Below are 23,781 nucleotides of genomic sequence, written 5' to 3'. Positions count from 1 at the left end.
CGGCTAAAAGAACTACTCTGCTAATATTAGCAAGTTAACATTTAGCATAATACATGCAATGCTAATGTTACAATGCTAGTATGATAGCGGTGTCTGCTTAACCTCGTATTTGTGGGAATTGCAAAAAATGCTCCTGTTAGCATGCTAACAGCTAACATAATAGCTTCTACCTATGGTCATGGCTAAAAATGTTGCAATGCTAATAGCATAATACATACATAAACACTTGCCAGTAACTTGCCTATGAAAATATACAAAATATGCTAGTATCCGCATGTTGGGATTGCGAGTGTGCTAATGTTAGCATAGGAGCATAGTAGTAGAAAAGGGAAAGAAACATATGTTTATGTTTCACATAAGGACTGGGAATGATGGCCAAAAAGTGCTGTTCCCCTTTAAATTTAGTAGAAAATACTAAAGCAACACTATAGCTTGGTTACAATAATGTTTTCTTGCACATGCGCAGTATCAATTATTGGCCACCTTTGAGCACGGCGCCATCTTGTGTTTTAACGCGATCACTGCACGCAGCTTGTGTTCTACATGTTCCTATTTATTGGCTGTGTCGCTGTCGCAGGCTGCGTGACGTCATCGCGCTGCGCGAAGACTTTGAATTAGAAAGTCCACCAAGGCTCCTTTCCAAATGTTGAAAAATATACACAAATTGTACATAAATATGTACAAGGATAACATTCATTTTCTTTCCTGTAAAGCCTAATTTAAAAAAAGGAATAACTTTGGAAGTTATTAACTTCGAAACTGCTATCGAAGGCAAATATTAACGCCGTCAGTGTAAACATGAAACCACGTGACACAACCAGGAAGTGTGAGGAATTCTACACAGTCTGAATTAACCAGGCTGATTCGCGGCTGGGGGAGGAACTTCCGCCATTCTTAGACCGGGTAGGCTACTGTCCGAGTGGGATGCAGACCCCGGAATCAAACACAGAGTGTTTAGCCGGCATCACAATCCTGATAGTCGCTAAGCCGTCATTCCACTGCCGGCCGCTAGATGGCGGTGGTGCAACAGCAACACCAGCATTACGTCGATGAGCAGCCGCTTCAGATTCAACTAATCGATAATGATTAATTATTAGGAGACGACCACAGCAATTACATTAATTAAAAATAATACAGCGTTTTTTATGTGGAGTATTAATTATTGATTAATGATGGAAGCAGCTGGAAGGAAGACACATGACCACCCCCACCCACCCACCCACTCACTCCCAAGCATCCACAGGCGCTATTTATAGCCCTCACCTGACAGGTCTATGTCACTACACATTTTCCACAACAACACGTGAATATTAACGTTAGCATTCATCACACATAGTTTTAGATGTTTTCATCTTGACCTTTGACCCCGCCATGGCGCCATTGACCCCTAATTTCATTAACTTAATGTGGGCATGTTAACACCTAGCATGATAGCGGTGTCTGCTTGGGAATTGCAAAAAAATGATCCTGTTAGCATGCTAACAGCTAACATAATAGCTTCTACCTATGGACATGGCTAAAAATGTTGCTATGCTAATGTTACAATGCTAACACCTAGCATGATAGTGCTAAGTGATCATATAAGTGTCTACCCATGAAAACGGCTAAAAGAGCTACTGTGCTAATATTAGCATGTTAACATTTAGCTTAATACATATATAAACACTTGCCAGTAACTTGCCTATGGAAATATACAAACTATGCTAGCATCCACATGTTGGGATTGCGAGTGTGCTAATGTTAGCATAGTAGCATTAACTTAATAATAATGTGGGTATGTTAACACCTAGCATGATAGCGGTGTCTGCTTAAGCTCATATTCATGGGAATTGCAAAAAAATGCTCCTGTTAGCTTGCTAACATAATAGCTTCTATCTATGGTCATGGCTAAAAAATGTTGCAATGCTAATGTTACAATGCTAGCATGATAGCGGTGTCTGCCTAATATCATATTCATGGGAATTGCAAAAAAAATGCTCATGTTAGCATGCTAACAAAATAGCTTCTATCTATGGTCATGCTAAAAAATGTTACAATGCTAATGTTACAATGCTAACACCTAGCATGGTAGCGCTAAGTGATCATATAAGTGTCTACCCATGAAAACGGCTAAAAGAGCTACTGTGCTAATATTAGCATGTTAACATTTAGCATAATACTGTAACCAGTAATACCAGTAACTTGCTTATGAAAATATACAAACTATGCTAGTATCCGCATGTTGGGATTGCGAGTGTGCTAACGTTAGCATTACCTTAATAATAATGTGGGCATGATAACACTTAGCATGATAGCGGTGTCTGCTTAAGCTTGGTGTGAATTGCAGAAAAAATGCTCCTGTTAGCATGCCGCTAATTTCATAAACAAACAGGAAATGAGCGCAGTAATTCCGAATAATCAGTAGTTGTCCTTGATGAGGTCAAGGTCACGGTACAAGATGAAGCTTCTCAGGCCAGGCGGGAAAAGGTCAGAGTTCATGACCTCGGCGTTGTTGAGTCTCTTGAGGGTCAAACGTCTTCTGATGGTTAGCCTACAGAGGTGGCCCAGGGATCGAGGAGTACCTGGAGAGAGAAGTTCATGGAGACCTGATGGACCTCAAGACCAAAGACCTCCACGGATGTGTCCCGGTATCGTTCCCCGGAAAAGCGAGTTAGTACTCACTGAGGATGTCGGATATTTGCGTCCACTCGGGTTGTTTCTCCAGGATGAGCCTGAGCTTGGAGCAGATGCGGACGTGGTCCACGTAGTCCAGAAGAGTCCGAACCACACCTCCAGCCAGGTGGACCAGGCAGCATAAGCTCATGAAGTCACAAAACTGTGAAGGACAAAAGCGTGTCACATGACTGACGTCACATGACTGTGTCCTGCAAACTCACAGGAATTTTCTCATCAGTCTCATCCGTATCCGGGCCGGCGTCGTCATGGCGACAGTGAAAGCATCTCTCCACCTTGTATCCGTTGTTGAGGAGCAGTCTCATCATCACCTGGTCCTTCAGGCAGTACTGCAACGCCGTGGGGAAGAACGTGTCGCTCACGACACCAAAGTAACAATTGACATCCGCTTTGGCGGCCAGAAGAAGCTTCACGATCTCGTAGCGTCCTGAACGCACCGCGACAAGAAGGCAACACAAAGGATCCAGGTCCGTTTTGGCGCCGGCGGCCAGGAGGACTTTGGTGCACTCGGCGTCGCCGTTGGAAACGGCAAAGTACAAAGCGCTCTTCCTCATGTCGCGGTAGTTCTCCGAGTTCCTGGTGGTCATGCGGTAGTTGACGTCGAAGCCTCTGGAGAGGAGGAGCTTCAGGCAGCGACTCTGACCTCCCTCCGCCGCAGAGTGGATTGGACTTTGTCCCGCCTCCTTGATGGCCTTCTTGGTGGTTAATGGGATCAGGATCTTCAGGGACCTGATTGTGGAACACAACAATGAAACAAAGAAACACCTTAGGATTCTTTTGGACATCCATCCACTGACCTATCCATCCATCCATCAACCCAATCCATCCATCCATTCAGCCCATCCATCCATCATTCATCCATTCATCCATCCATCCACCCATCCATCCACCCATCCATCCACTCAGCCCATCCACCAATCCATCATCCATCTATCCATCCATCCATCCCACACAATCCATCATCCATCCATCCACTCAGCCTATCCACCATCCATCCATCCATCATCCATCATCCATCATCCATCATCCATCATCCATCCATCCATCCATCCATCCATCCACTCATTCATCCATCCACCCACTCAGCCCATCCACCCACCCATTCATCCATCTGTCATCCATCCATCCATTCATCCATCCACCCATCCATCATCCATCTATCCATCCATCCCACACAATCCATCCATCCATTCACCCATCCATCATCCATCCATCCATCCACCCATCCATCCATCCACTCAGCCATCCATTCACCCATCCATCCATCCATCCACTCAGTCATCCATCCATCCACTCAGCCCATCTACCCACCCATTCATCCATCTGTCATCCATTCATCCATCCATCCATCCATCCATCCATCCACCCATCCATCATCCATCCATCCATCTATCCATCCATCCCACACAATCCATCATCCATCCATCCACTCAGCCCATCCATCCATCCATCCATCCATCCATCCACATCCAACTTCCTGACTCATAGCATCCAGCGTAGGCGGCCTTGTGGATGGGCAGATGCCCGGTGATGCTGGGCAGGTTGGGGTTGGCTCCGTTGTCCAACAGAAGCTGGATACAGGAAGTAGATCCTGATCCCGCCGCGTCCAACAGCACGCTTTCACCGTTACAAGCCTGGGAGTTCACTCTGCTGCCTGGGAAGAGGGACACCAGACAGTTGATCATGTGACACCTGGAACGCGACAACGGAGACTCCGCCTCAATCATCATCCACCCATCCACCCATCCACCCATCCATCCATCCATCCATCCATCCATCCATCCCACACAATCCATCATCCATCCATCCACTCAGCCCATCCGTTCATCCATCCATCCACCCATCCATCCATCATCCATCCATCCATCATCCATCTATCCATCCATCCCACACAATCCACCATCCATCCACTCAGCCCATCCGTCCATCCACCCATCCATCCATCCATCCATCCATCCATCCACTCAGCCCATCCATCCATCCACTCAGCCCATCCATCCATCCATCCACTCAGCCCATCCGTTCATCCATCCACCCATCCGTCCATCATCCATCCATCATCCATCTATCCATCCATGCCACACAATCCATCATCCATCCATCCACTCAGCCCATCCATCCATCCATCCATCAACCCACTGAGAACTCACTCAAAACTCACCACAGTTGACCAGGATCTCCGTGACGGCGAAGTGTCCGTGCTCCGCGGCGACGGCCAGCGGCGTCACGCCGGTGATGTCCTTCTGATTGACGCGTCCGCCATTCCTCAGCAGGAGCATCAGGATGTCCACGTGTCCCACCTTGGCCGCCTCGTGCATGGCCGTCCACTTCTTCCGACACACCTGCTCCACCCAGGCGCCGTGCGACACCAGCGTGGACGTCATCACGAAGGACGCCGCCCTCACCGCTGATAAGGTAAAGGCGATATGCTAACATGTGCTAACATGAATGTAAACAAAGCTAGATGGTTACCTAGCAACAGAGGAGACTCGTTCTTGGCATTGGTGGTGTGCGGCGACGCCCCTCGCGCCAGCAGGGTCCTCACGTTCCTCAGAAGGCCGCCCTTAACCGCTAAGGTGAGCGCCGTGTCTCCGCCCACTCCTGTCCTCTCCTCGAGACTCAGCCCCTCACCTAACACACACACACACACACACACACAAACACACACATAAACACACACATGGGGTCATAACGGTCACTGAGGGGCTAACAGCTGCGCTAACCTGGCAGGTGAGAGGGGGTCACAAGGGGGTGGGGGGCAACCAAATATGAATCACATGTTATTTTAGACGGTCTGAGAGCTCATCAGCTGTCATGCATGAACACACGCTAAGCACGTGTGGAATCCTGACGGGAATATGTAGCGTGTTACACGTATGACTCACACTAGCACGCACAAAAAGAGGAAGAGAGATGGACACTTCCTGTCAATATTAGCATTTGACAATCCATCCATCTCTTTTTAATGCCGCTATCCTTACGTTTTTTAACCATTACTAGAGCCCTCTAGACATGAAGTAACACCCCTATAGTCACCTTAACACTGCTATTACCCAATATAGTAGAAACCTACTGAGAAAATACAACATATAAGACATAGAACTTGTTTACATCCTTCTAATTTTTTTTTAAACAATACTAGAGCCCTCTAGACATAAAGTAACACCCCTATAGTCACCTTTACACTCCTGTTACCCAATGTAGTACAGACCTACTAAGAAAATACAATATATAAGACATAGAACTTGTTTACAACATTCTAAATACGTTTATTAACGATTACTAGAGCCCTCCAGACATGAAGTAACACCCCTATAGTCACCTTAACACTCCTATTACCCAATGTAGTACAGACCTACTACAAAAAATACAACATATAAGACGTAGAACCAGTTTACAACCTTCTAATTACGTTTTTTAACCATTACTAGAGCCCTCTAGACATGAAGTAACACCCCTATAGTCACCTTAACACTCCTATTACGCAATATAGTACATACCTACTACAAAAAATACAACATATAAGACGTCGAACCAGTTTACAACCTTCTAAATTCATTTTTAAACAATATTAGAGCCCTCTGGACATGAAGTAACACCCCTATAGTCACCTTAACACTCCTATTACCCAATATAGTACATACCTACTACAAAAAATACAAGATATAAGACATAGAACTAGTTTACAACCTTCTAAATTAATTTTTTAAACAATACTAGAGCCCTCTAGATATGAAGTAACACCCCTATAGTCACCTTAACACTCCTATTACCCAATATAGTACAAACCTACCAAGGAAATACAACATATACAATGTAGAGCTTGTTTACATCCTTCTAAATGATTTTTTTAAAATAATACTAGAGCCCTCTAGACATGAAGTAACACCCCTATAGTCACCTTAACACTCCTATTACCCAATGTAGTACAGACCTACTACAAAAAAATACAACATATAAGACGTAGAACTTGTTTACATCCTTCTAAATAAATTTTTTAAACATTACTAGAGCCCTCTAGACATGAAGTAACACCCCTATAGTCACCTTTACACTCCTATTACCCAATGTAGTACAGACCTACTACACAAAAATACAACATATAAGATGTAGAACTTGTTTACAACCTTCTAAATTCATTTTTTAAACAATACTAGAGCCCTCTAGACATGAAGTAGCACCCCTATAGTCACCTTTACACCCCTGTTAGCTAAGTAAAACGAGCTATTAATGAGTTCCGGTGCTAGAGGAGCTGACTGGGGGTGGGGAGAGGGGGAGACAGGAAGTAAGGTCGGGGTTCAGACTTGACTTGTCTTTTAGCTTAGCATATCGGAGGGCGCGGTCGGACTCACATGCCAGGACGGTCTCCAGGAGCTCCAGGACCGGCTGGGAAGCGACTCGATGGAGGGGAAGCCAACCGCGACTGTCCAACTCCTTGAAGGCGGACGCGTGCGTTAGCATGTCTCTCAGCGTGGACGCATCGCCTGGTCGTCATGGAGACGGGGCGCGTGAGGGATGTAAACAACCCTCAAGGGTGGTGGGGGGGGGTGTTTCCTACCTTGTTCGATGGCCGCCAGCACCCTCAGGTTCTCATCGGTGGATGCTGCTAAGCTAGCGTTGGAAAGGAAAAGTTAGGACAGGAAGTTCAGCTGTCGCGGCGTCATGGCGGCGTCATGGCGGCGTCATGGCGTACCTGGCGGGGGATTTGATGAAGGCTTCCTGGCAGGCGTCATGGATGCCGCGTTGGATGATGTAACTGTTGATGTCATCGTCTCCGTATTCTTCATACGTGTTCATGTCTGCCAATGGAAATGCTAAATGCTAAAGTCAACATTCTCCATCCACCAATCAATACACAGCACAGGTTGTAGCCCCGCCCCCTTTGGGTACCCTAACACTGTGTATTGTACCTCAATTAATTCAACAAAGTAAACAAAGGAGTTTTTTTCCCCCCACTGTTTCCATTCTAAAAGTGAACATTCTCTGTCCACCAATCAACACAGAGCACAGATTGTAGCCCCGCCCCCTTTTGGGTACCCTAACACTGTGCATTGTACCCCAATTAATTCAACAAAGTAAACAAAGGAGTTTTTTTCCCTTGTTTACATTCTAAAAGTGAAGATTCTCTATCCACCAATCAACACAGAGCACAGATTGTAGCCCCGCCCCCTTTGGGTACCTTAACACTGTGCATTGTACCCCAATTCATTCAATAAAATAAACAATGGAGGTTTTTTCCCCGTCAGTTCCATTGTGGAAGTGACGTGATTCTCTGTCCACCAATCAACATACGGCACTGCTTGTAGCCCCGCCCCCTTTTCGGTCAATTAGACATAGTATATAACATTGATTGGCTCCCCTATTAAAAGATAAAGATGACATGAAGTAAATGCAATTGAAGTCTACATCTTTACGGGGGCCGGGTGGGAGGGGTGGGGGTACTTCCTGAGGTCGCCCCCGCTTGCCCAATAGAAAAGTAATGTTTGATTTCCTACCTGAGACCCGGGACAGTAGCTCACACGACGACGTACACTCCCCAAAAGTCTCCATGTGCTTTTATATTTAGGCCCGACCCGCTTTGGGATGCAGGCGGTGGGACGGGGGGCCGACGACGGGGGGCCGGCGGGGGCGAGTTATAGGCGTCATGTGAAATATGGCCGGGGTTACATGCGCTATTGTGTGAGCTAAGCCCGGTCTTTGGTCGGGGTCGGACCACAATCCCAACTTAAAGACCCCGCCGCCCGCCTCCCCCGTCCCCCCGTCCCCCGAGATTTGGCCACACAACAGTCCGGCGTCTTTTGTTTCAGCCTCCACAAAATCAATCGGGTCTATTTTTTATCTGCGTCCCGACCTGTTAAGGAGATTAGCGGTTGATGGATGTTTGCTAAATTGTTTGGCGACGTGATGAGACGCCGCGCGGAGGCATGGTGCCCGTCACGCTTCGAGTGGTTTGCTTCACTGGTCTGCGGGTTTGATTTTGAAAATCAATGGCCAATCTAAATCAATTCATTTTCTATGATATAACATTGTGCTTATTCTCTGCACAGTCGTCTCCCAAGCCTGTGAATACAGTACACAGTACACAACAATGTATTATTCTGCTTGTACAGCTGTACTGTATCATCTGAGAGACGGTGTATATAAGACGCCCTGCATGTGAGATAGCGTATTTCTTGACAGTGTATGTAAGACAGTGTTTTTACAACTATATATTGCATGTACTGGATATATAGTTTGTTTCTAACTATATAAACAGTGTATGCAACAGTGTATGTAAGACAAGGCATGTCTTAAAGTATAAGCAAGACTGACGTATGTAACACAGTGAATGTAAGACAGTGTTTTTTAACCGTGTATTTAAGTCTTGTATGTAAGATCATGTTTTTTTCTAATTTCTGGCATCATATATAAGACAGTGTATGCAAGACTATGTAAGACAAGGCATGTCTTAAAGTATAAGCAAGACTGACGTATGTAACACAGTGAATGTAAGACAGTGTTTTTTAACCGTGTATTTAAGTCATGGTTTTTTTCTAAATTCTGGCATCATATATAAGACAGTGTATGTCAGACATCATATGTGAGACTGTATGTCAGACAAAATATATAAGACGTCATATGCGAGACTGTCAGACAGCATATATAAGACATCATATATGAGACAGTCTATGTCAGACAGTATATGTAAGACATCGTACGCGAGACTGTATCCTTTGTGAGAAACACTGAATGTAAGACAGTGTTTTTTAACTCTGTATTGAAGTCTTGTACGTAAGATCATGTTTTTTCTAATTTCTGGCATCATATCTAAGACAGTGTATGTCAGACATCATGTATAAAACATCAATGAGACAGTCTATGTCAGACAGCATATATAAGACATTGTATGTGAGACAGTGTATGTCATACTGTGTATATGAAACCTATATACGCCATTGTATGTAAGATGATGTATTTCTTCTGGTGTATACATGGCAATGTATATAAGACATTGTATGTAAGATTTTCGCTGGTGTATACATGATAATGTATGTAAGCCAGTGTATGTTAGTACTGTATATACTTTTTATAAGACATCATATGTAAGAATGTATCTCTGCTGGTGTATACATGACAATGTATGTAACACAGTGTACGTCAGTACTGTATATAGTGTATATAAGACATCGTATGTAAGAGTGTATCTCTGCTGGCGTATACATGACAATGTATGTAAGACAGTGTACGTCAGTGCTGTATGTACTGTATATAAGACATCGTATGCAAGAGCATAATTGTGGTTGGTGTATTTCTACTGGTGTATACATGGCAATGTATATAAGACATTGTATGTAAGATTTCTGCTGGTGTATACATGATAATGTATGTAAGCCAGTGTATGTTAGTACTGTACATACTGTAAACAAGACATTGTATGTGAGAGCATAATTCTGGTGCTGTATACATGACAATGTATGTAAGACAGTGTATGTCAGTACTGTATATAGTGTATATAAGACATCGTATGTAAGAGTGTATCTCTGCTGGCGTATACATGAATGATAATGTATGTAAGACAGTGTACGTCAGTACTGTATATAGTGTATATAAGACATCGTAGGTAAGAGTGTATCTCTGCTGGCGTATACATGACAATGTATGTAAGAGTGTATGTCAGTACTGTATATAAGACATCGTATGTAAGAGTGTATCTCTGCTGCTGTATACATGACAACGTATGTAAGACAGTGTATGCCAGTACTGTATATAAGACATCGTATGTAAGAGTGTATCTCTGCTGGCGTATACATGACAATGTATGTAAGACAGTGTATGTCAGTACTGTATATACGACATCGTATATAAGAGTGTATCTCTGCTGCTGTATACATGACAACGTATGTAAGACAGTGTATGCCAGTACTGTATATAAGACATCGTATGTAAGAGCGTATCTCTGCTAGCGTATACATGACAATGTATGTAAGACAGTGTAGGTCAGTACTGTATATAGTGTATATAAGACATCGTATGTAAGAGTGTCTCTGCTGGCGTATACATGACAATGTATGTAAGACAGTGTTTTTTCAACTGCCGGTATTTTTGTCTGGGATGTTGCTAGCAAACAAGAGAGGAAGTGGAGCCTTTAGCGACTTGGTTGTCTTCTGCCCCCCATTGGAGACATGAGTTGAAAGTTCAAAGGTCAGGAGGAGAGCTGGCCACTGTTTAACTGCAAGATAAGACGTGAGAGACACCTGCCACCTGCCGTAATGTCAGTCATGGCTGGAGGAGTCCACACGGCAGGACGCTTTTCCACCACATCTCAGGTAAGACGACCTACTCGCACCCTTTTTTCATGACACATTTTCATTCCTTGGCTTCATCCTGATTTAATGAATTCATTCCAAAGACTATCTTCATCAAGTAATTTCGGGAATACATCTAGAATGTGTGTTGAAGATGGACACTTCCAAAATGTCGCCATGGTGATGCGGAATCCCGAAGATTCCAACCAAAACTCAATTTCATCAATTTTAGTCCCAGTGAAAAATAATAAAAACAGGATATTTTCAGGGCTTAACTGGGAAACAGAAGAACAGGACATGTCCTGGGAAAACCAGACATGTACCATCAAAACAGGAAATGATCTGGGAAAAAACATATCCTGCAAAAGCAGAAAACGGGACATGTCCTATGAAAGCAAAAGACATGACATATCCTGGGAAAACAGGAATATGGCCAAGGAAAACAGAAAACACGACATGTCCAACTAAACAAAAGACAGGACATGAACTGGGAAAACCAGACATGTCCCAAGAAAACAGAAATCAGGACAAGTCTTAGGAAAACAGGACATGTCCTCAGAAAATAGGACATATCCTGCTAAACAGGAAAATATCCTTGGAAAAAAGAAAACATGACATGTCCTACTAAACAAAAGACAGGACATGAAATAGGAAAACCAGACATGTCCTGAGAAAATGGAAAACAGGACATGTTTTAGGAAAAGAGGACATATCCTGACAAAGACAGAAAATAGGACATGTTGTATTAAAACAGGACATATCCTGACAAAGACAGAAAACAGGACATATTCTCGGAAACCAGGACATATCCTGAAAAAGACAGACAACAGGACATGTCCTCGGAAAAACGGACATATCCTGACAAAGACAGAAAACAGGACATATCCTGACAAAGACAGAATACAGGACATATCCTGACAAAGACAGAATACAGGACATGTCCTCAGAAAAACGGACATATCCTGACAAAGACAGAAAACAGGACATATCCTGACAAAGAGAGAATACAGGACATGTCCTCAGAAACCAGGACATATCCTGACAAAGACAGAAAACAGGACATGTTTTAGGAAAACAGGACATATACTGACAAAGACAGAAAACAGGACATGTCTTAGGAAAACAGGACATATCCTGACAAAGACAGAAAACAGGACACGTCCTCGGAAAACAGGACATATCCTGACAAAGACAGAAAACAGGACATATCCTGACAAAGACGTAAAACAGGACATGTTTTAGGAAAACAGGACATATCCTGACAAAGACAGAAAACAGGACATGTCCTGACAAAGACAGAAAACAGGACATGTCTTAGGAAAACAGGACATATCCTGACAAAGACAGAAAACAGGACATGTCCTTAGAAAACAGAACATACCCTGACAAAGACAGAAAACAGGACATGTCCTCGGACAACAGGACATATACTGACAAAGACAGAAAACAGGACATGTCCTCGGAAACCAGGACATATCCTGACAGAGACAAAAAACAGGACATGTCCTAAGAAAACAGGACATACCCTGACAAAGACAGAAAACAGGACATATCCTTGGAGAAATGGACATATGCTGACAAAGACAGAAAACAGGACATGTCCTTGTAAAACAGCACATACACTGACAAAGACGGAAAATAGGACATATCCTGACAAAGACAGAAAACAGGACATGTTTTAGGAAAACAGGACATACCTTGACAAAGACAGAAAACAGGACATGTCCTCGAAAAAGAGGACATATCCTGACAAAGACAGAAAACAGGACATAGGCTGCCATGTACGCCACATGCTTATGTCACACGGCAGATAACAACCAATAAGCTTTGTGGTCTCCCACAGCCGTCATGCATCCGTGACCTTTAACCTCCAGAGGAAGGATGTGGAGGAAGTTGACAAGCGCGGCGTGGAACTACCGTCGCCTGGCGCTGATCGTCCTCACGCCGCCGCTGCTGCTTCCTCTTCCTCTGATGGTCGGCACCAAGGCGAGTGCAACGTCATCGTATCGTTTTGTTTTTGTTTACGTTTCCATGGCGATCGGCATGACGACATCTTTCCCTGCAGGAAGCTGAGTGCGGATTTCTGCTTCTGCTGATGGCGTTGTTCTGGACCACGGAATGTATCCCATTGGCCATCACCGCCATGTTTCCCGCCATCTTCTTTCCCTTGTTTGGCATCATGAAGTCCCAAAAAGTACGCCTGTTAGCATTTGGCTATTTTACACATCCAAATGTGCATATATACTGTATATTAGCTTAGTGGTGCTCCGATTGATCGGCCACCAATCGGTATTGACTATTGCTAGCATGCTAACTGTTAGCATTTGGCTATTTTACACATCTAAATGTGCATATATACTGTATATTAGCATAGTGGTGCTCCGATTGGTCGGCCACCGATCGGTATTAACTGTTGCTAGCATGCTAACTGTTAGCATTTGGCTATTTTACACATCCAAATGTGCATATATACTGTATATTAGCTTAGTGGTGCTCCGATTGATCGGCCACCAATCGGTATTAGTGTTGCTAGCATGCTAACTGTTAGCATTTGGTTATTTTACACATCTAAATGCACATATATACTGTATATTAGCTTAGTGGTGCTACGATTGATTGGCCACCGATCGGTATTGAGTGTTGCTAGCATGCTAACTGTTAGCATTTTGCTATTTTACACATCTAAATGCGTATATATACTGTATATTAGCTTAGTGGTGCTCCGATTGATCGGCCACCGATCGGTATTGACCGTGGCTAGCATGCTAACTGTTAGCATTTGGCTATTTTACACAATCCAAATGCATATATATATACTGTATATTAGCTTAATGGTGCTCCGATTGATCGGCCACTGATCGGTATTGACTGTTGCTAGCATGCTAACTGTTAGCATTTGGCTATTTTACACATTTAAATGCACATATATACTGTTTATTAGCTTAGTGGTGCTCCGATTGATCGGCCACCGATTGGTATTGACTGTTGCTAGCATGCTAACTGTTAGCATTTGGCTATTCTGCACATCTAAATGCGCATATATACTGTATATTAGCTTAGTGGTGCTTTGATTGATCAGCCACCGATCGGTATTGAGTGTTGCTAGCATGCTAACTGTTAGCATTTGGCTATTTTACACATCCAAATGCGCATATATACTGTATATTAGCTTAGTGGTGCTCCAATTGATCGGCCACCGATCGTTATTAACTGTTGCTAGCATGCTAACTGTTAGCATTTGGCTATTTTACACATCCAAATGTGCATATATACTGTATATTAGCTTAGTGGTGCTCCGATTGATCGGCCACCAATCGGTATTGAGTGTTGCTAGCATGCTAACTGTTAGCATTTGGCTATTTTAAACTCATAGAGAAGTGCCAAAAAGTAGGAAAACCCTCACAGTTTCCTCCATTTACTTCCAGGTGGCGATGGCGTACTTCAAGGACTTCCACTTCCTGTTGGTGGGCGTCATCTGCCTGGCCACCTCCATCGAGAAGTGGGGTCTTCACAGGAGGATCGCCTTGAGGCTGGTCACCCTGGTGGGCGTCGACCCAGCGTGGTGAGCGCCAAAGGTTAAGAAGCGTGTGTGTTTTTTACGTTGGATAAGTGGAATTCCCACTGCAGTTTGATGCTGGGCTTCATGTGCGGGTGCGGTTTCCTCTCCATGTGGGTGCATAACACTTCTGCCGTTACCATGGTGATGCCCATCGTGGAGGCCGTCTTGCAGCAGATCCTGAGTGTCGGCGAGGGGATAAGTGGAGACGACAACCGCGGTCTGCAACTTGACGGTAAACACTTTACATTTCTCATAGTTTGGTTGCATTTTAACGAGCTCTACATCCAAGTACATTCATGTGTGTGTGTGTGTGTGTGTGTGTGTGTGTGTGTGTGCAGAGGTCCACATTGAGAGGTCGGTAAACATCCTGTTCTGCTCAAAATCTTTACTTCCTGTCACGCCAGAACCTGTCAACACTCAGCTTTCTTTCAGGGATGAGCGGAAAGTTCTAGAAGAAACATGCTCATCAGCGACGCCATTGCCAGACGCCACTCAGGTACAGAAATATGCGCATTTGGATGTGTAAAATAGCAAAATGCTAACAGTTAGCATGCTAGCAACAGTCAATACTGATCGGTGGCCGATCAATCGGAGCACCACTAAGCTAATATAGTATATATGCGCATTTGGATGTGTAAAATAGCACAATGCTAACAGTTAGCATGCTAGCAACAGTCAATACCGATCGGTGGCCGATCAATCGGAGCACCACTAAGCTAATATACAGTATATATGCGCATTTGGATGTGTAAAATAGCAAAATGCTAACAGTTAGCATGCTAGCAACAGTCAATACTGATCGGTGGCCGATCAATCGGAGCACCACTAAGCTAATATACAGTATATATGCGCATTTGGATGTGTAAAATAGCACAATGCTAACAGTTAGCATGCTAGCAACAGTCAATACCGATCGGTGGCTGATCAATCAGCGCACCACAAAGCTAATATACAGTATATATGCACATTTGGATGTGTAAAATAGCCAAATGCTAACAGTTAGCATGCTAGCAACAGTCAATACCGATCGGTGGCTGATCAATCGGAGCACCACTAAGCTAATATACAGTATATATGAGCATTTACATGTGTAAAATAGCCAAATGCTAACAGTTAGCATGCTAGCAACAGTCAATACCGATCGGTGGTGTAGTGTAGGTTTTTACCAAAGGTATCAAAACAATTAAAAATAAGAACAATGGTTGGGCGCCAGACAGGGAAAAGATAAACTGACCTGTCAATTAACAAGATAACCTTTGGATTTATTCATCCGGCTAGCCTAACCTGTGCTACAGAAGTGAATAAAAAAAATACATAAGATACTCAAAGTCAATATAATTTATATTCAAATCCAGAAAAAGAACATTCAAATTATTCAAATCATCATTTGTATTCAAAGTAATCACAAAAAAAATAATCCCTCAAATTCTCATAATGAAAAAATTCAGATTCACAAAATAATCTACTGCAAACTCAAAAGCGGATTCACAAAAAATAAATTAAATGTCCATTAATTAAATTCGATAAATTAGGAACCCAGATAGTCTGTTCTCTCCGTGACGCGTGGGAGTGTGTGTGTGTGTGTGTATGTGTGGGTGTAGTGTTTGCAGGGGGTTAAATAGTTCACAAGTCCTTTCACAATCAGTTCAGTCCAGTTCAATATGAAAGAAGGGGCAATGATTAGTGTAGGTGTATGGGTTGGGAGCTGTAATGTTCCAGCAGCTGAGGAAACCAGAAGGTAAGGGGAATGTGAGGAGAAAGGAAAATGGAGGAAGCCAGGAGAGTCGAAGGAAGGAGACCAGACTTAGTTTTTGCCGACAAAAGAGGAGGGACAAAACAGCCACGGACAGCAGGTCCAACAGAGCCTCAGATCCAACCTGCTTCAAGAAACTTTCTTCTTTACCGCTGATAATTTGTCTTGTCTCAGTTTCTCCTTCAGTTTCCACATTTACTTGAGTTCATTCCTTTTTCGATTAGTGTCTTGAATGACTTAAAAATAATCTGCCCTTAGTTCTGATCGTCTCCTTTCTTTTCCACTGTCACTTCACACACTGAATCTCCTTTTACTCTGCCCTTTGTTCTCTTCATGCTCACAGGTGTTCCCTAATTAAATCACTTCCCCCTCCTTCTCCTGCTCAGTTGGCCAGAATTATTTGAGGTTTCCTCTCTTCTCTGCCACAGTGGCCGATCAATCCGAGCACCACTAGGCTAATATACAGTATATATGAGCATTTACATGTGTAAAATAGCCAAATGCTAACAGTTAGCATGCTAGCAACAGTCAATACCGTTCGGTGGCGATCAATCAGCGCACCACAAAGCTAATATACAGTATATATGCACATTTGGATGTGTAAAATAGCCAAATGCTAACAGTTAGCATGCTAGCAACAGTCAATACCGATCGGTGGCTGATCAATCGGAGCACCACTAAGCTAATATACAGTATATATGAGCATTTGCATGTGTAAAATAGCCAAATGCTAACAGTTAGCATGCTAGCAACAGTCAATACCGATCGGTGGCCGATCAATCGGCGCACCACTAAGATAATATACAGTATATATGCGCATTTGGATGTGTAAAATAGCCAAATGCTAACAGTTAGCATGCTAGCAACAGTCAATACCGATCGGTGGCCGATCAATCGGAGCACCACTAAGATAATATACAGTATATATGCGCATTTGGATGTGTAAAATAGCAAAATGCTAACAGTTAGCATGTTAGCAACAGTCAATACCGATCGGTGGCTGATCAATCGGAGCACCACTAAGCTAATATACAGTATATATGAGCATTTACATGTGTAAAATAGCCAAATGCTAACAGTTAGCATGCTAGCAACAGTCAATACCGATCGGTGGCCGATCAATCCGAGCACCACTAAGCTAATATACAGTATATATGCGCATTTGGATGTGTAAAATAGCAAAATGCTAACAGTTAGCATGCTAGCAACAGTCAATACCGATCGGTGGCCGATCAATCGGAGCACCACTAAGCTAATATACAGTATATATGAGCATTTACATGTGTAAAATAGCCAAATGCTAACAGTTAGCATGCTAGCAACAGTCAATACCGATCGGTGGCCGATCAATCGGAGCACCACTAAGCTAATATACAGTATATATGCGCATTTAGATGTGTAAAATAGCCATCTAAATACAAGTCATGCTAAAGTGTCGTGTTGCTGCTGGATGTTCATCGTATCCCAGTCATACTATATGTTATTTTTCCAAAAGAAAAATGGACAATAGTATTAGAAGTTACTCATCTCTTGTATGGCTTTGACCCCTTCACATCCAAAATGGCTGCCAGGTGTCAGCGCCCCCGAGTGGGAGTTCACGTGACAGCAGGATCTGCAAGGCCATGTGCATCAGCGTGGCTTACTCGTCCAACATCGGGGGCATCGCCACCTTGCCGGGAACGTCGCCCAACCTCATCTTCTCGGAATATCTCAACCAGTGAGTCGTGATCGGAGCGCACTTGGAACGTCAACAATGCTAACGCTGTTTTTGCACGTTTTCCAATGCAGAATTTACCCAGAATGCAAGTGCATCAACTTTGGGAATTGGCTGCTGCTGTGCCTGCCAATCAGTGTGCTCATGATGCTGCTGACTTGGGCGTGGCTATGCTGGCTGTTCATTGGCCAAGAGTGAGTCACATGATCTAGCTCTGTCAGGGGAGCCGTTCATGTGTTGTCTAACGTGGCGGCCGTTTGTCCTAGCATGCGGTCGCTATGGCGACGCAGGGGGGAACGCTCAGAGAGGGAAAAGGCGATGTGTAAAATCATCAAAGACGAGTACAGAACGCTGGGACCTATGAGGTATGCTACATTCATTCATACAGTGTATCATTGGTACAATGTTAGCCGAATGCTAACAGTTAACATGCTAGCGTTTTAGCTATTTTAGTCATGCCTACATGCAAATACAGACATGGCACAATGTAGAAACACTATGGGACAGTCTCTGCCATTTTGATGCTAGCATGCTAACTGTTAGCATTTGGCTATTTTACACATTCAAATCTGCATATATACTGTATATTAGCTTAGTGGTGCTCCGATTGATCAGCCACCGATCGGTATTGACTGTTGCTAGCATGCTAACTGTTAGCATTTGACTATTTTACACATGCAAATGCACATATATACTGTATATTAGCTTAGTGGTGCTCCGATTGATCGGCATTGAGTGGTGCTAGCATGCTAACTGTTAGCATTTGGCTATTTTACACATCTAAATGCACATATATACTGTATATTAGCTTAGTGGTGCTCCGATTGATCGGCCACCGATCGGTATTGAATGTTGCTAGCATGCTAACTGTTAGCATTTGGCTATTTTACACATCCAAATGCGTATATATGTACACTGTATATTAGCATAGTGGTACTCCAATTGATCGGCCACTGATCGGTATTGAGTGGTGCTAGCATGCTAACTGTTAGCATTTGGCTATTTTACACATCCAAATGCGCATATATACTGTATATTAGCTTAGTGGTGCTCCGATTGATTGGCCACCGATCGGTATTGACTGTTGCTAGCATGCTAACTGTTAGCATTTGGCTATTTTACACATGCAAATGCGCATATATACTGTATATTTGCTTCGTGGTGCTCTGATTGATCAGCCACTGATCGGTATTGACTGTTGCTAGCATGCTAACTGTTAGCATTTGGCTATTTTACACATCTAAATTGATTGGCAGCTGCCAGGAGGTTTTCACACTGGTGGTTTTCTTGCTGATGGTCTTGCTGTGGTTGACCAGATCTCCAGGCTTCATTGCAGGCTGGTCTTCTTTCTTCCCTCAGTGAGTGTCAGCCATCTTGTCCTGCACACGTTTAGTATTGCGTTCGCCGGCATTCACGTTTGTTGTCTCCATCGATAGTCACTCCGACTCCATCACCGACGCCACCGTGGCGCTTCTCCTGGGACTCCTCTTCTTCCTGGTTCCAGCCCACGGACCCTCACATAAATACGGTAAGCCTGGATGTGTTTCTTCGTGGGAATGACAGGAAATGATGTCTTGTCTTCATGCAGAGACCATGATCTCCTGGGAGGACTTCCAGGCCGCCATGCCTTGGAAAGTGGCTCTGCTGGTCGGTGGAGGCTTTGCTCTGGCTGAAGGAACAAAGGTGAGATTCCAAATGAGATGAAAATACGCACACCCAAAATGAGGGTACTTCCTCTGACGTCCACTAGAGGGAGACATTGTGCTCGTGCGTCCAAACAGGAAGTTGAATTGATGTCACAGCAGAACCTGCTTGACGTGTTCACGTTTACTCTGCTGGCTGAGCCTGCAGGATACGTTTCACTTCATTACATGCAAGCAGTCAAAAGTTTGGAGACACTTTAGCATGTGACTAAACGGTTACTGTGACAGCTACCGTGACACATTCAGGAACCCGACCAGCGTAGTAATTCCCAGCCACGCTCGCACACACGGCAGCCTGAAATAAACCAGAACAGAACAGAACAGAACAGGATATAACCAGGAGTCTTTTATTTATAATTTAAATTATTTGTGCAATTACTGTTTACGTTGTATATTGGTGTTCATATTTGATGGCATCTATTTATTCTACACATTATTATTATTATTATTATTTATTATTGATTAATAATTGAAATTTCCCCACTGAGGGACGAATAAAGGCATATCATCATCATCATCATCATCATTATTATACGGGAGCCAGGCAACCACATTTCGTGGCCTGGCTCCTACCATACTACCTAGGTACCTACCTACCATACTACCTACCTACTGTACTACATACTACCTACCTACCTACCTACCATACTACCTACCTACTGTACTACATACTACCTACCTACCTACCTACCTACCATACTACCTACCTACTGTACTACATACTACCATACTACCTACCTACTGTACTACATACTACCATACTACCTACCTACTGTACTACATACTACCTACCTACTGTACTACATACTACCATACTACCTACCTACTGTACTACATACTACCATACTACCTACCTACTGTACTACATACTACCATACTACCTACCTACTGTACTACATACTACCTACCTACTGTACTACATACTACCATACTACCTACCTACTGTACTACATACTACCATACTACCTACCTACTGTACTACATACTACCATACTACCTACCTACCTACCTACCATACTACCTACCTACTGTACTAACTACCTACCGTACTACCTAAGTACCTACCTACCTACCGTACTACCTACCTACTGTACTAACTACCTACCGTACTACCTACCTACTGTAATACCTACCTACCTACTGTACTACCTACCTACCGTACCACCTACCTACTGTACTACCTACCTACCTACCTACCTACCTACCATACTACCTACCTACTGTACTACCTACCTACCTACCTACCTACCGTACTACCTACCTACTGTACTACCTACCTACCGTACTACCTACTGTACTACCGTACTACCGTACTACCATACTACCTACTGTACTACCTACCTACCGTATTACCTACCTACTGTATTACCTACCGTACTACTGTATTACCGTACTACCTACCTACCTACCTACCGTACTACTGTACTACCTACCTACCTACCTACCTACCATACTACTGTACTACCGTACTACCTACCTGCTGTACTACCTACCTACCTACCGTACTACCCACCTACTCTACTACCTACCTACCTACTGTACTACCTACCTACCATATTACCTACCTACCCTACTACCTACCGTACTATTGTATTACCGTACTGCCTACCTACCGTACTACCTACCATACTACTGTACTACCGTACTACCTACCTACCGTACTACCTACCTACCTACCTACCTACATGCCGTACTATCGTACCTACCTACCTACCTACCTACCTACTGTACTACCTACTGTACTACCTGCTCCTGGGTAGAATGGGCCAGCCCTGTTTTCAGGAGAGCCAATAGGAAATGTCGTCTGAGACGTGTCGTCTGTGTGATTGTGCGTTCAGGAGTCGGGTTTGTCTCGCTGGGTCGGCGAGCTGCTGTCGCCGCTGGGCCACCTTCCCGTGTTGGCCACCGTCACCGTGGCTTGCATCATCGTCACCACCGTAACCGAGCTGGCCAGCAACGCCACCACCATCACCATCTTCCTCCCCATCCTCTCACCTCTGGTGGGACACACACACACACAAACATTATTAGACCCGTAGTCACCATGGCAACGGTAATCGCTTTACCAAGTCAACAATGTAACGCATGATATGTTATGATGTCATATGATGGCCGCAGTTTGACCCCGGAACAGACTATTTCACAGACTTGTTCTTCAACGTTCCTCAGGCTGAAGCCGTCCACGTCAACCCGCTCTACGTTCTCATCCCGGCCACGCTGTGCACGTCTTTCTCCTTCCTGTTGCCGGTGTCCAATCCACCAAACGCCGTCGTCTTCGCCTACGGACACCTCAGTGTGATTGACATGGTCGGTTATCCACGCCGTTATCCATCATGCATTGCGTTGACGTTCCATCCTGACTTCCGCGGTGGCGTTTGTGGCTCCAGGTGAAGGCGGGGCTCGGCGCCAACGTGATCGGCCTCCTCGCCGTCCTATTGGCCGTGACGACGTGGGGCGTTCCTTTATTCTCTCTGGACGTGTACCCCGATTGGGCGCCGCCTTTCAACGCCACAACACCGTAATGGCTGCTGGTGATTGAATTGCACGGTGGACGAGTGGTTATCGCATAGGCCTCACAGCAAGGAGACCAGTGTTCAATTCCAACCTCGGCCTCGGTTAATTAACGACTCCAAATTGTCAATAGGTATATGAATGTGAGTGTGAATGGTTGTTTGTCTATATGTGCCCTGGCCACCAGTCCAAGGGTGGACCCCGCCTCTTACCGGAAGACAGCTGGGATAGGCTCCAGCACCCCCCGCCACCCTCGTGAGGATAAGCGGTAGAAAATGAATGAATGAATATCCGGTATTGGAGTTTCTATGAAAAGATTTTTACACAAGACAAACACTGACCTCTAGCGGACATATTGTTAATGACCAAACCGAGTCTAATTAGTCTTATTTCTCGTCCAAATGACAACCTTTGTGATATATAACGCCTGTACACGACTCCTAATTACTTACTTTCATAAATTGAGTTATTTTGTACAACTTCTGAGAACTAGTACCTGCTTTCGAGTGTATGTTTTAAGGTTCAGGATAAGCAGTCAAGAGTGAGCGGTCTTCCGCTTTATTCGCCTATCTTCGGGCTGCAAAAGCTACAGGTTGCTCACCTGTGTGTTGGCGCGTGAACTCCTCGCGCACGAGCCCTCATTCCGACACAGCTTGTCCACGGACGAGAGGAGCACGCGCACACCGACCCCCGAACCCGACCGAACAACCAAACAAGACCATCTTCGGTTCCGGGTCTCGTCCCCGAAGGAACCGCACCGCCACCGGGCTGGAGTCGGGGCCATTTCCGCTACGTAGACCCGAACTCCACGTAGACCAAACATTGTTTCCGGTGACTTCCCCAAACATCAGCTATGCTGGACCCGTCCTCCAGCGAAGACACTGGCGGGGAATCCGACCCGGAAGTTCCCCGGGAGCCGGCTAGGAAAGCCGCTGACTCTTCCGCGGCCAAGCGGGGCGCGGAGAGCCAGCAGAGACAGCCCGCCTCGGCTGGAGCCTCCTCCGGGGAAAGTGCTCACCGAGTCCGCGAGGAGGAGAAGCTCGAGCGGGAGAGAATACAAAAAGAGGAAGAGGAACATAAAGTCAAATTGCAGATTTACGTCTTCGTCCTCCGTTGCATCGCCTACCCGTTCAACGCCAAGCAGCCCACCGACATGGCTCGGCGGCAGCAGAAGGTGAGTGCGCCCCGCCTATGCACCTGTCAGCCCGGGAGCCCCTCCAACCAAACCCCCGTTAGGAAAGCGTCCATTTTAGATTCACCTGTTCCAAACAGTAAAACTATCAACTTGACATCCACTTCGTTTACATTCTCCCACTCTACATTTAAAAATGATCTCTTCGGCATATTTTATAACCATCATAAGTGTCGTAAAAGAGTAAAAAGTTACTTTTTGTTGTATTATATAGCACAACATATGACTGCTATATAGTCACTACATTGCATTATTATGCATGACATGATTATACCCGGAAGTCATTTTGGTAAAAGATTGTTGTTGTTGTTGTGGTGTCCCACTTGGGGTTAGTCGTTAATGAGCTTCCTGCGTGTGCATGAATGTGTTCCGCCAGACGGCAAGCGTGGGA

At 44.5% G+C, this 23,781-nt stretch overlaps 3 protein-coding genes across 7 annotated transcripts in view; 2 read left to right on the top strand and 1 right to left on the bottom strand.

Moving 5' to 3' along the window:
• Positions 1-1,228: 1,228 nt before the first annotated feature.
• asb15a (ankyrin repeat and SOCS box containing 15a) lies at positions 1,229-14,800 on the bottom strand. Of its 2 annotated transcripts, none has more exons than XM_058086268.1 (10): positions 14,362-14,800; positions 7,367-7,472; positions 7,232-7,284; positions 7,026-7,157; positions 5,146-5,304; positions 4,835-5,080; positions 4,156-4,327; positions 2,877-3,402; positions 2,662-2,815; positions 1,229-2,561 (listed from the first exon to the last, which is right to left on the bottom strand). In XM_058086268.1, exons 2-10 carry the CDS (start codon positions 7,468-7,470, stop codon positions 2,398-2,400), a joined length of 1,710 nt encoding a protein of 569 aa, XP_057942251.1. In that variant the 5' UTR covers positions 7,471-7,472; positions 14,362-14,800; the 3' UTR covers positions 1,229-2,397. The 2 variants fall into 2 exon arrangements, with proteins under 2 accessions (XP_057942251.1, XP_057942250.1); XM_058086267.1 differs by lacking the exon at positions 14,362-14,800 and adding an exon at positions 8,169-11,835.
• slc13a1 (solute carrier family 13 member 1) lies at positions 12,578-22,221 on the top strand. The gene is made up of 15 exons (XM_058086271.1): positions 12,578-12,944; positions 13,024-13,152; positions 14,384-14,520; positions 14,586-14,749; positions 14,856-14,871; positions 14,950-15,013; positions 17,842-17,987; positions 18,059-18,178; positions 18,251-18,349; positions 19,241-19,342; positions 19,421-19,512; positions 19,573-19,667; positions 21,526-21,687; positions 21,857-21,994; positions 22,075-22,221. Exons 1-15 carry the CDS (start codon positions 12,840-12,842, stop codon positions 22,207-22,209), a joined length of 1,704 nt encoding a protein of 567 aa, XP_057942254.1. The 5' UTR covers positions 12,578-12,839; the 3' UTR covers positions 22,210-22,221.
• An 818-nt stretch (positions 22,222-23,039) lies between these two features.
• cadps2 (Ca++-dependent secretion activator 2) overlaps positions 23,040-23,781 on the top strand; it is a 103,335-nt gene continuing 102,593 nt past the window's right edge. For all 4 annotated transcript variants that reach the window (XM_058086266.1, XM_058086265.1, XM_058086264.1 and 1 more), the window contains exon 1: positions 23,040-23,372. In XM_058086266.1, the coding sequence (XP_057942249.1) occupies positions 23,052-23,372 (321 nt within the window). In that variant the 5' untranslated portion in view covers positions 23,040-23,051. The remainder of the gene's footprint in view (positions 23,373-23,781) is intronic.

The sequence above is a fragment of the Doryrhamphus excisus genome, chromosome 11, assembly GCF_030265055.1.
Source record: "Doryrhamphus excisus isolate RoL2022-K1 chromosome 11, RoL_Dexc_1.0, whole genome shotgun sequence".
In the NCBI taxonomy this organism is placed as follows: Eukaryota; Metazoa; Chordata; class Actinopteri; order Syngnathiformes; family Syngnathidae; genus Doryrhamphus; species Doryrhamphus excisus.
The sequence above is the reverse complement of the archived record's forward strand: the minus strand, read 5'-3'. Positions and strand labels throughout refer to the sequence as shown.

What these genes read in the sequence shown, in the direction of transcription:
- asb15a (XM_058086267.1), bottom strand. Translation starts at nt 8,223, where the DNA reads ATGGAGACTTTTGGGGAGTGTACGTCGTCGTGTGAGCTACTGTCCCGG. An exon ending in TTCATCAAATCCCCCGCCAG is followed by an intron (nt 7,285 to 7,366) that starts GTACGCCATGAC and finishes TTCCAACGCTAG; the next exon opens with CTTAGCAGCATCCACCGATG. An exon ending in GCAAATATCCGACATCCTCA is followed by an intron (nt 2,562 to 2,661) that starts GTGAGTACTAAC and finishes TTCTCTCTCCAG; the next exon opens with GTACTCCTCGATCCCTGGGC.
- slc13a1 (XM_058086271.1), top strand. Translation starts at nt 12,840, where the DNA reads ATGTGGAGGAAGTTGACAAGCGCGGCGTGGAACTACCGTCGCCTGGCG. An exon ending in TGGCTGTTCATTGGCCAAGA is followed by an intron (nt 18,179 to 18,250) that starts GTGAGTCACATG and finishes CGTTTGTCCTAG; the next exon opens with CATGCGGTCGCTATGGCGAC. An exon ending in TGGTCTTCTTTCTTCCCTCA is followed by an intron (nt 19,343 to 19,420) that starts GTGAGTGTCAGC and finishes CTCCATCGATAG; the next exon opens with TCACTCCGACTCCATCACCG.